Source organism: Pelmatolapia mariae, linkage group LG12 (assembly GCF_036321145.2).
Source record: "Pelmatolapia mariae isolate MD_Pm_ZW linkage group LG12, Pm_UMD_F_2, whole genome shotgun sequence".
NCBI lineage: Eukaryota > Metazoa > Chordata > Actinopteri > Cichliformes > Cichlidae > Pelmatolapia > Pelmatolapia mariae.
In genome coordinates this window covers 6,651,225-6,662,703 of record NC_086237.1, presented here as the reverse complement: position 1 = coordinate 6,662,703, position 11,479 = coordinate 6,651,225, and the positions used below count along the sequence as shown (strand labels likewise).

Below are 11,479 nucleotides of genomic sequence, written 5' to 3'. Positions count from 1 at the left end.
GTCATGAGGAGGCTGTTAGCTGGAGCAGCAGCACTGTGGGGCTGTGCGGAACCCTCTCTGTGCGTCAGACGAGCAAAGGTCCTAGCAGACCTCCAGAAACAGACAGCTCAAACATCTCAGCTCAAACTCTCCCCTGCTCTCTTTCCTTTAAAACTGACCTTTCAAGCAGCAGCTCCGGACAGACAGAAGGAGGAGGAGGAGGTGTGCGTGTGTGTGTGTGTGTGTGTGTGTGTGTGTGTGTGTGTGTGTGTGTGTGTGTGTGTGTGTGTGTGTGTGTGAGGTTGGCCGGTGTTCCGTGTGTAACGAAGGGAGAACTGCTGCGTTTTTAGACCGGTCGGTAAAAGTGGCCAAACAGTTCGGTGACGGCGGAACAGCCAATGAACATAAATGGTGTGTCGTGACGCAACAGGGTCCCGTTGATAAGGAGCGGAGAGTCCAACCGGACCTGAGAAGGAGGAACGGCGGTTTTGGGGGCCAGCTAACACTCGCCTATCATCAGTCAACGTAAAGCCAACTCCTCCTCTTCTGCTGTTACGCACATCTATGCAGCCTCCTTGGCAAAAGACAAAACATTATCTAAACAAACTACTGTAAAGGAAAACTGCTTCTTCTCCCAGACGGCCGGCAGGATTTTATTTTCGTTTTTTTAAGCTTGATTTTGTTTTTATGATTTTTTTCTTTCTGCAAAGCAAAAGTAGTTTGCCGTAAGTCTCAACTTGGACTGTTAAGGAGGAGGAAAAAGCCTTTCTCAAATACCCAGGTCTAGTTTTTTTTCTGTTTGAAATATTATTTTTCGGGCTGGGCGATGCAGTAGAAAGCTGCTGCTCATCTTTTGGCACTGCCATTTGTACTGAGTTACGAACTGTTCTGCAGAAGAAAAGAGGAAATATTTTGCAGACTGTCGAAAACCTGAAATATTACTCCCGGCGAGGAGCAGAGCTGAGATCCATGCTACGGGAGCTTCTATAGTTGGTATGTTTAGTCACCGTAAATGGAAAAGAAAATCTAGAAAGAGCAATTGGCAGTGAAACATATTATCATGCCTGAGATAAAATAGATCCCACTAAGAGAAGGCAAATCTGTGCGCTTTTTAATGAATTAATCATAGCTTATTAATAACGAGAGCTGGAGAGATTCGGATGACGGTTTCCATTGGCAGATGAGACGTAGTGTGGAGAACACGTGTCCAGTTTTTCCCTCATATTTTTTCCTCCCTGATCTGGATTTCTCGCTTGTCACGGCAAGAAAGGAAACGTTAAAAGATCGAAAATTTTGAGTGGCATAATTGCACAAGGTTCCCCCTCTCATGGACATCTTGGCTTGCAGATCTGAAGAGAACAGTTATAACATCCTCCCATCGGCGGCTACGATGCTTTTCCATGGCCTCCCCGGAGGCGACGTTCGCGGTGTGGTGGAAGAAATGGACCGGAGAGGAAAGAGCGAGTCAGCGGCCATCAGCTCAGCCATCGATATGGGAGAGTCAGAGACGGTAGGCGAGATTCATGTTTTGGCCCTCTTTGGCTTGTTAGCGCAAGCAGCATGGCAGCCTGGAAACATGTGACAACGGCTGCACTCTTCCAGCTCCAAGCAATTTGATTTTACTTTAAATTCAAACCGGAGGGAAAGTATCCACAAAATGTTTCTCCCCCCGCCTCAAATTATCTTTCATTTATTTGTTTCATTGAAGTTGCTCTCAAAGTTGCTGTTACAGGCCTAAACCTTCTGATTTCTACTGCCATACTTTCACCTAAAACTTAATCTCAGCAAAGCTGCAGACAGAACAAAACCTGAGACGAGCAGACAGTGAAATAATTCAAAAAGACGACATTCGTCTGCAAAATTCACGAATTTGTTTTTATAAATTGTTTTTTTTAAAAATATAAATAGTTATTGCTTACAAAGCAAACATTAAACATTCATATATCTATTAATCGGTCCAAAAAACGCCCCAACTTTGTCACGTTACATTACAGTAAACAAGCTAGCAAGTTTTTAAATTCATATTTCCAACCTTTCTTTTTATTTTCTATATTTTCACGATAAAATCCCAAATTGTTAGACTATTTTGTAATAATAAATTATATCTGTAATAAAATCAAACAAGTTTTTAAAATGTGTTTATTATTATTATTATTATTATTATTATTATTATTATTATTATTATTATTATTATTATTATTATTATTATTATTATTCAGAGTTTGTAAATTAGAGGCGCGTGCATATGTATCCGTATTCACAGGCCTTTGGAAAAATAATGCACGCCTGACAAGGCTTTGTTTCATATTAAAAGCTTTTACGAGCATGGCTGGGTTTATATTTTTTGATAGAAACTGACAGCACAGACACAGCTTCCCATGACCACAAATGTTCTTCAGTATTCTCCAAGCCCACACACAGCATGTCAACGAACTTCGATGAGCTTTTTAAGTGCAATTATACGACTTTATGTTTAGCTCTTCGTTTTATTTGCCACATTGCTTTTTGAGTATTCGGGATTATTAGAATAATGACGCTCTGACCTCCCCTGTTACCCGTGTAATTTATGCTCTCTTTGTAAAGACTCTTCAGACTAATTGTAGCTCATTATTTCCTTTACTGAAACAAAAATACTCGTTTTAACATATCTAATTTCTTGTGTCTTTTGATGAAAAGAAGAGCAGCTACTTTAATTTCACTTTAATTTCAATATGTTGTATTATTGAAGCTTTTGAAATACTTTATTATTTTATTAATATATATATATGTCTATATCTATATATCTGTCTATCTATCTATGTATCTATTTGATAGATAAATATATATATATATATATACATATAGATAGATAGATAGATAGATAGATAGATAGATAGATAGATAGATAGATAGATAGATAGATATAGATATAGATATAGATATAGATATAGATATATAGTTATAGATATAGATATTTTAATCTTTAGACTATTGTTCTTGCCACACGGGAGTGGTGGCCCTAAGCAGTTAGCTGATATTCGAGGAGAATATCGTAGAGATGCGGTCCTGTAGCTTTCAAGGATTTTACGGGATTTTATTTTGAGTCTCTCTCTTTGTTTTTTGTTTGTTTGGTTTTTTTTTTTTTGTCCTCCCAATGTCCTGACGGCTTCGACCTGCAGTCCATGCCATGCATGACCAACGAGCGCGTGGCTCTGTGCGCGGGCTGCGGCAGGAAAATCGCGGACCGATATTACCTGTTGGCCGTGGACAAGCAGTGGCACATGCGCTGCCTCAAGTGCTGCGAGTGCAAACTCAACCTGGAGTCCGAGCTCACCTGCTTCAGCAAAGACGGCAGCATCTACTGCAAAGAGGACTACTACAGGTAGGAGAGCGCGCAGGAGCTCTAATCCCGGTCATGTGATTGGTGAATATTTGTATTATCTTCATCTAAAGCAGCACCGGGTTTGAGCGGGGGAGGGGGGGATTTAAAAACATTAGTAATTCTAAAATGTGTCAATGAAATAATTATTTTTTTTTAGTTTCACATAAATATAACTGATGCTGGCGTTGCAGCGGATTTTCTGCAATGAATACATGCTTTTTGCAACTCTTTAGAAAATGTGATGTTCGGAGTTTTCCTGTCAAAGCTCTTTAAGCATTTAAGACCCAAAGAAAAGCTGTGATTCATGCTGACAGTTGTGCTAAACCCCTCCCCTGAAAATCAGATAAAGAAAGCGTTAGTTTTAAGGTTAGCATCTCTCTAGGGGAGAGTGACCCCCACCACCCCCGCCACCCCCACCTTGCAATAAAAGAGAGCCTCAGGAATACTTTGGGCCCAAGGAAATTAAATAAAAAAATAGAATCCTATTTTGATTCTATTTTAAATACAAAAGGTATTTTTTTTAATATATTTAGCAAACTCCCTTATCTGCTGTCGAGGTTTTAGCACACTCGTCCACAGGGAAACTTTTTGCACCTTCTTTAAGTGCGTCAAAGTTGGTGTGTTTGCATAAAAACACGTGCCACTGCATAGTTTACCAGCACAGCCCACCAGCTTTCGCATCCAGCCGCTGATGAGGTTTCTGTGTTGTCCGCAGAAGATTTTCGGTGCAGAGATGCGCTCGGTGCCACCTGGGAATCTCGGCCTCGGAGATGGTGATGCGAGCTCGGGACCTGGTCTACCACCTCAACTGCTTCACCTGCACTACCTGCAGCAAGATGCTCACCACCGGGGACCACTTTGGCATGAAAGACAGTCTGGTGTACTGTCGGCTGCACTTTGAGACTCTCATCCAGGGAGAATATGAGACACATTTTAACCACGCGGACGTGGTGCCGCACAAAGGCCTGGGCCCGGCCAACACGCTCGGACTATCCTACTTGAGCAGCGTGGGGACGGTGCAGAAAGGAAGGCCGAGGAAGAGGAAAAGTCCTGGGCCAGGGGCCGAGCTGGCTGCTTATAATGCAGGTAAAAATGAATCTCGATAGGCGAAAGAAAAAAAATGATCGAAATTCTATTGAAAACGTGATATAGTTATAATTTGCGTTTGTTCCTTTTTATTTAATTAATGCCAAGTTTTGCCTGAATCGTTTTAGACCTTTAAAGAAATTTAAGAAACAGTTCTTTGAGCTTTTGTCCGCTCCACAGTGGAGATCAAGAGCCACGAAGCGTGGAGGGAGCTGACTGAAGCTGACAGACTTCATTAATGAAAAATGTTTTTGTAACATTCCTTTAGAGATTTTTACTGTGCTGTGGCGTCCTCAGTGGTGACGCTGTTTGAGCATTACCATAAAACTTATTCGATATTTAAAACAACATCTTTGTTGCTTTAATATCTCCATTTAGAGTTCACTGTAACTTCAAAGTGAGATATCAGAAGATTTAAACCCGTCCTGGTGTCTCTGTAATATTTTTAACACCGAATTGTGCGCAATAGTGAGCGTACAGCGACCCTTTCCATTTGTAGTGCTTTTTTACATTTTTTGCGCACTTTCCTGTAACCTCTTCTGGATCATACACACTTTGTGAGTCTGCACATTTTCGGCTCAGTTTTGAAGTATCAGCAGCGCGTTGGTGTAGACGCTAAACACCCTGCACGAATAAGCCTGAACTAATAAACAAAGAAAAAGCTCGCGGGCCACGTGTGGGGCCACGGGACAAAAACAGCCGCAGGTTACAGAGAAGAAAAGTGCAGTATAGAAACAAGTTAGACCTTATTTATGGCAAACAGCCTCAATACGTGGACTGAAATATGTGGACTGAAATATGTGGACTGGACTTTTCATACAACTCAATACAACTAAAATTTCAGTGGCAACAGTGTGCGGATGCTAAACTTTTTTTCCTCCCATGTCCTCTTTGTGGAGTGAAAAGAAAAGTTTTTTGATGTGCCGGCCTTTGCTTTCGCCCTTTTCCACTTGTCAGGCTCCATAGACATCTACAGACCCTAACCCCCCCCCACCACCACCAGCACCACCAGAACTCCTCACCCACGCACACACCACCTCACCCTACCCCCCAAACCACCTCGCTGTACCCCTCTCTCACTCGCTCGTTTCCAACCACACACAGGCATACACACACTGAGTGAGCGTTTTTGTTTTTTTGTATTGGGACCAGGCCAAACTGGGTGTATTTCAGCCAGATCAATGTGATTTGATGAGTTATTCACTTGAAGAGGGAGTAGGGAGCGCAATAAGTTGCTAACGGCAGCAATATCTGGTTGGACTCTCATCCTTTTCCCATATTCACGTAAAAAACAAGCCGATTGCAGCTAACATGGTGTTAAAGCCTCAGAGTGATCACACAAGAAGGCTTTTTGTTCGGATTTCTCATTTCTTAAAACGTAGACGATGAAAAAAAATGTGTAAGTTGACATAATTTCACAGAGTGATTGACGTTTAAATGTAAAAAAAATGTCAAAAGAAAACGCACACACACACACACACACACACACACACACACACACACACACATACACACACACACACACAGGGTGTCATGATGACGATAAAGGAAGGAAAAGTAATTTCGGTATAAAATGCTGTGAATTAGTTTAGCTTTTTCAATGTGGGCATTTAAGAAAAAACGAAGAAAAAGCTTGTGAAGCTGAGTGATGAGAGTGAAGAAGCGATGCGCCCTCTTCTGTTTGCAGCCACACACAACACGAAAGCGTCACCTGAATAGACTCATGAGAACAGCCCTAACCCTAACCTCGCGCCAGCTCCTACAAACGGCCATGAACTGTGAAGGAAGACCAGGGAAAAGGAAACCGTCTACAAGCTGCTTTTCTCCTATTTTTTGTAAAAGAAAAAAAATGCTACAGCATATGTTTTGGCCAGAAAGCAGCATTTGTTCTGCCTGGTGTGTATCGGCTAATTAAGTGAAGTGTTATTCCGTTGGTTTTCACTCACTTCATATTCATCGTTTGCAGCGTTCTGATATTGAACGCGAACTGTTATGCATGCAGCAACACTTTGAATATTGCCAAGAATTTTTCAGGCTGGGGACAAATACATGTGTGTTGTTGTTACTGTGTGCGTGTGTGTGTGTGTGTGTGTGTGTGTGTGTGTGTGTGTGTGTGAGAGAGAGAGAGAGAGAGAGAGATGGCTGTATCCAGGCTCGCACCTCCTCCTAGGACAGGAAGACACAGATAGACTGGTGTGGTGCATGAGGAGAGGAGGTGATCTGCAGCTGGAAGGAACAGCTGTTTGGTCACTTTGTATTTCTGTGCAGATTTAAACAGAGAATGAGGCGTTTTTATTGTATTTACAAAGAAATCTGTACAATAATAGAGCTTAGAAAACAATTTTCTTCTTTTTTTATTGCAGTTTAGTTATTTGGATCAGTCACACTGTCGTGCTTTAAAGTCAGCGCCTCACGAAGCCCCTCAGTGCACAAAGTTTCTATAGATTTCTTGCTGAATTTAATCTAGACGTTTAAATAAAATAATATGTGAAAAGAATTACAAAATATCCCCCCCCAAAATTTGCCACAACAGTTCTGCCAGAGGTCTGTTTCTGTGAAAAGGATTTTGTTTTTCCACCAAGTGCTGTTTATATGAATTATTTGCTCACTAAGGCAAACTGGTGCTATATAAATAATATTAAATTGAACTGAAAGCGCAGGTTTTAAATGCCCAGGCTATTCTTTGAAATATATTTTCACCTCCTTGCTGTTAACAGTATAATACTCTGGGGACATGAGAATTTCATAACAGCACCAGAGGAATGAAATGATGACGTTAATAATGAGTTCCAACTTGTCTTAACCCACTGTCCTCCTTTCCCTGTCGACATGAAGCGCTGAGCTGTAACGAGAACGACGGCGAATCCATGGACAGGGACTCCCAGTACAGCTCCAGTCAGAAGACCAAGCGCATGCGGACGTCCTTCAAGCATCACCAGCTGAGGACCATGAAGTCCTACTTTGCCATCAACCACAACCCAGACGCCAAGGACCTCAAGCAGCTTGCCCAGAAAACTGGCCTCACCAAGCGGGTTTTACAGGTAGCGCCAGCAGCCTCTCACTTCTCGACCACAGTTCACTTTTTTTGTTACTAAAAGTAGCTTGCACAAGCCAACAGGATGACGTTTCCAGTGATAACCAGTGGTAATATAAATGAAGTGGTGTTTTACAGTTAGGAGCCAATCAGCTGCTTTTTTTTATGATTTTGCTGTTTTTCATCTCAAGTTCTTGGAAGACTTTTAGGAAACAAGTAAAACAAAATCAGAATTGGATTCCCTTACTTTGTTTCTGTTTTCTTTTCTTGTTTTCATAACAGCAGAAGCAGAATTTCTAATTGCCTTCAGGAAAAACAGACTCAATATTTCTGTTCATGCTGGAAACCAAAATTACCTGGAAATCAAAGAGAAATGTTAAAAAAAATTAAACGTAATATAATTCAGTGGATGATGTGATGTTGTGGTGATGAGTGAGGGATGAAAAGCAAAAAGCTCTGTAATACATGCAAAGAAAGAGACAACACAACAGAGCATTTGATTTCCACAAAAGACGACAGCAAATTATCTGGGGTACTCAAAAGAAGAAAAATAAGACAAAAAGGTTTCTAAATCAAAATTTTACTGAGAAGGAAGAAAAAAAACATCCCGCTGCTTTAATTAACGCTCACAGAAAACAAAGCAGTCGTTTTGCTTTGATGCGTTCGAGTTTTCATGTCTGTTACTCCAGCTGAAGCGACTCTCTAGCCGCCCGATTCCCATGGCTCCATCATGATTCCATCACTAACACTTCCCAACACTCAGCTCGGCGAGGACTGCTGCCTCATTCGCTCTGCAAATCACAGAACACAGTCTTATTACTGGAAAAAGAGAGGAAATCTTATATTCAAAAACATGACAAATAAATGAAATTTCCAGAGCAAAAAAAGAAGGTTGTGATAAAAAAAATAAGGATATCATTAATCTTATTGCAAATGTGTAAAATCATAACTGCATTTCTTTCTGCATACACTGTAAATAGGACCCATTTTGCTTTTTCCCCAGAGTCAATGAAAGCAGGGGGACATAGCTCTCTATTTTCATGTGCAAGCATAATAAAAGAAATGGCTTAATTTCTTTTGTGTGAGTAGCCATGAAAAGTAAAGGCTTTTATAGCTTTTATACACAGCAGAAGAGTGCTCAGGCTTTGTGTTTCCAAGTGTTCTTTTATCTTTGTCTCCAGTCAGAACATCTGCAAACAGACTTTAAAGAGACACAAAGAGATGCTCACTAGATAATGGAGATAATATGGGTATTCTTGAGATTCAGTGACATCACAAGCCGCGTTATATTTTGATATATTTACATTTTTGAAATATACTTATTCCCCAAGAGATACACGTCTGTTGCTTGACTGTGACAGGTTCTACATTTGTCACAGTTCGGGTCAGGCTGGCTTAGGTATGGAGAGGTTTTGGTCTTAGTCAAAGAAAAATTGTGAAATGTGTTCAGTTAAAGCTGAGTTAAAGTTTTCATACTTACATACTAATTTGATCTATTCACTTAGTAAATTTGATTTGACTAATGCACAGGTAACATTTAAAGTCATTTAAAGTTAGGTTTCAGATATTTAAACTCCTTTCAGCTCTGGTTTTCATAACCAACTGTTGTGAAACACGTTTGGTACTTTAGCTGTTAAAGTCAAGTAAGCAAACAATTATGTAATGAACTATTATTTGTCTGTGTCAGTCTTGTGATAGACCCTTTTGCCGTTTCTTTGCTCCTGACTCAACTGTGCGTTCTGGAAACATGAACATGTGTTAGATACCTCTCAGCTGATACCTCACAACTAGCCAGTTTCCAACACAAGAGGCTGAAACCCCTGAGAGGGGTTTTCCCAGCTTTCAGGCAGCCATAGGTCTCCTTTTATTTTACTAGAGCATCAAAATTAGCTTCGAAACCTGCCTGGGATACAGTAGGTAATCCATCAGCATGAGTATCACGTCCTCTTTTTATTAGTGTCGGTGCTGTGTGGTGAGGCAGCTGAAGAGCCTGAACTGTATTACCTGCTGTAGGAAGCGACAAGACTGAGAGAAGAAATCATGTTCAGTGTGTTCACAGTGACGCATTACATTTTGTTAGAAATCCAGTTTACATACAGACTGCTTAAAGGAGTGGGCTGGCATTTATGTAGCAGAACACTTCAGACTATAGTCTGCATAAAACTGTATGATCAACAGCAAACATAATGCATAAATGTAGTGTATTGAAAATGTTGGAGACAGGAGTTCCCGGTTAATCGAACACTGTAGAAAGGGCAGAGGAACATATTAAAATCTATCTTTAGTGGTGTGCAGACTTTTAGCCCAATATACTGGAAGTGCTCACACCACTGAAAATTACATTTCAGCACCAAAACAAATATATATGGAATTATTTTACTGAAGGAAACGGTTCCAAATAAAAAAATGTTCTTTATATTTCAAAATCTGGACCCAAGAAAGCAAAACCATCTGCACACTCAGGAATGACCAAATAGGTTGAGCTGAAAGCTCCTGTAATAATGTTGTACTTTTTTTTTTCATTTTGTTTTTTCTGCATGAATGTTATTTCTTTATGATATCAAACACGCGTGGGTTTTTTGTTAGTTTTTTTGGTATTTAGAAGTGTACTAACAAATCATCCATCTGCAGGTGTGGTTCCAAAACGCTCGGGCCAAATTCAGGAGGAACCTGCTGCGGCAGGAGAGCACCGGGGTAGACAAGGCGTCCGACGGCTCGACGCTGCAGGGTGGTACACCGTCAGGCCCGGCCTCTGAGATCTCCAACGCCTCCATGAGTCCCTCCAGCACACCCACCACCCTTACAGACTTGACCAACCCCACCATGCCCACTGTCACCTCTGTGCTTACCTCCGTGCCGGGTAGCATGGATGTCCACGAGTGCCGGAGCCCATCACAGACCACGCTGACCAGCCTCTTCTGATAGATGGAGCCCTTCTTCACAGCCCCCTCTCCCCTGCCCTCCCTGGCCCCATCCCTTAGCTCCCCCTGCTCACCTTTGCTCCTTGTGGATCTACAATTAAGCATGGTTCACTCCTTGGAACATTTAACGGATTAGAAAACAAAAGGAAGCAAACTGAAAAGGTTTCCTTTAGAGACTGTTTGATTAGTGAGGTGGCTGAGCCTTACACACGGAACATTTGTTGTTATTTTGATGTTGTCTTGTTGAGAACTGAGGAGACTTGATTTGCATTTTTCAATGTTTACAGAGAGAGACTGAAACTGGTAAAAAAAAAAAATTGGAATATTGTTTTTTCCAGCACAGTATTTATGTTATATTGTACAAGAGTCACTGTTAGAAGGATTGTAAAAAATCATTTTCTTTCTTTCTTTCTTTCTTTCTTTCTTTCTTTCTTTCTTTCTTTCTTTCTTTCTTTCTTTCTTTCTTTCTTTTGTTTTGGAAATCTGAGATTAAACACAGGTTACAATATCCTATGACTGCCACGTGCCTTACGGTCCACTTATCTTAACTGCTGTTTCTAAAAGTCGGTCACACGTGAGTGATTTGCATCAGAACAAAGCAGTATGACTGAATTAACTCGACTCCTTGTGCGCATTTATGTATGTGTGTGAGTTCTGGCTTGTTCCTCTTTGTGTTTGTGTGAACGTGCAGTAAAGCCCATTCTGCTGCACTTTAATTTAAAAGAAAAAGGCGAGAGGCAAATAATTCTTGTTTTTGATCTCAACTTTTTTGAATCTTCTTCACTTAAACTTGGCTAAAAAGCTGTTGTTCAAAGTTTTCAGACATGAGTGCTTGTCTCGACTTTTAGTTTAATGCACTGGCGGCCCAATGCAGATCAGTTCATGATAATAAACCTCACCAAATGATGGGATCGATTTCATTAACATCCACCAGGTTACTGAGACCCGTCTCGGTGCATGCCCATTCCTTTTTAATTTTCACTTCTCTGGAACAAACACAAAGCTTTTAATAGGAAAAAGATGTAATGCCAACATTAACGTATGAGAAATGATCTGAACAGCAACATCCTTACTAGTTACTAGTTTAGTTTCTTAAAA

General features: G+C 40.8%; 1 protein-coding gene across 3 annotated transcripts; it reads left to right on the top strand.

The window, feature by feature from the left end:
• Nucleotides 1-320: 320 nt before the first annotated feature.
• Nucleotides 321-10,889, top strand: lhx2b (LIM homeobox 2b). 3 transcript variants are annotated; one of them, XM_063489880.1, is made up of 6 exons: nucleotides 322-972; nucleotides 1,327-1,489; nucleotides 3,138-3,340; nucleotides 4,056-4,426; nucleotides 7,262-7,467; nucleotides 10,092-10,889. In XM_063489880.1, exons 2-6 carry the CDS (start codon nucleotides 1,370-1,372, stop codon nucleotides 10,380-10,382), a joined length of 1,191 nt encoding a protein of 396 aa, XP_063345950.1. In that variant the 5' UTR covers nucleotides 322-972; nucleotides 1,327-1,369; the 3' UTR covers nucleotides 10,383-10,889. The 3 variants fall into 3 exon arrangements, with proteins under 3 accessions (XP_063345949.1, XP_063345950.1, XP_063345948.1); XM_063489879.1 differs by having other exon boundaries at nucleotides 321-1,489; nucleotides 4,059-4,426; XM_063489878.1 differs by having other exon boundaries at nucleotides 323-1,489.
• The last annotated feature ends 590 nt before the right edge of the window (nucleotides 10,890-11,479 follow it).

Bases quoted from the DNA above. Each gene is read 5' to 3' on its own strand.
- lhx2b (XM_063489878.1), top strand. From the start codon at position 1,307: ATGGACATCTTGGCTTGCAGATCTGAAGAGAACAGTTATAACATCCTC. The intron at 3,341-4,055 runs GTAGGAGAGCGC...TGTTGTCCGCAG, and splicing joins TGCAAAGAGGACTACTACAG to AAGATTTTCGGTGCAGAGAT. The intron at 7,468-10,091 runs GTAGCGCCAGCA...ATCCATCTGCAG, and splicing joins TCACCAAGCGGGTTTTACAG to GTGTGGTTCCAAAACGCTCG.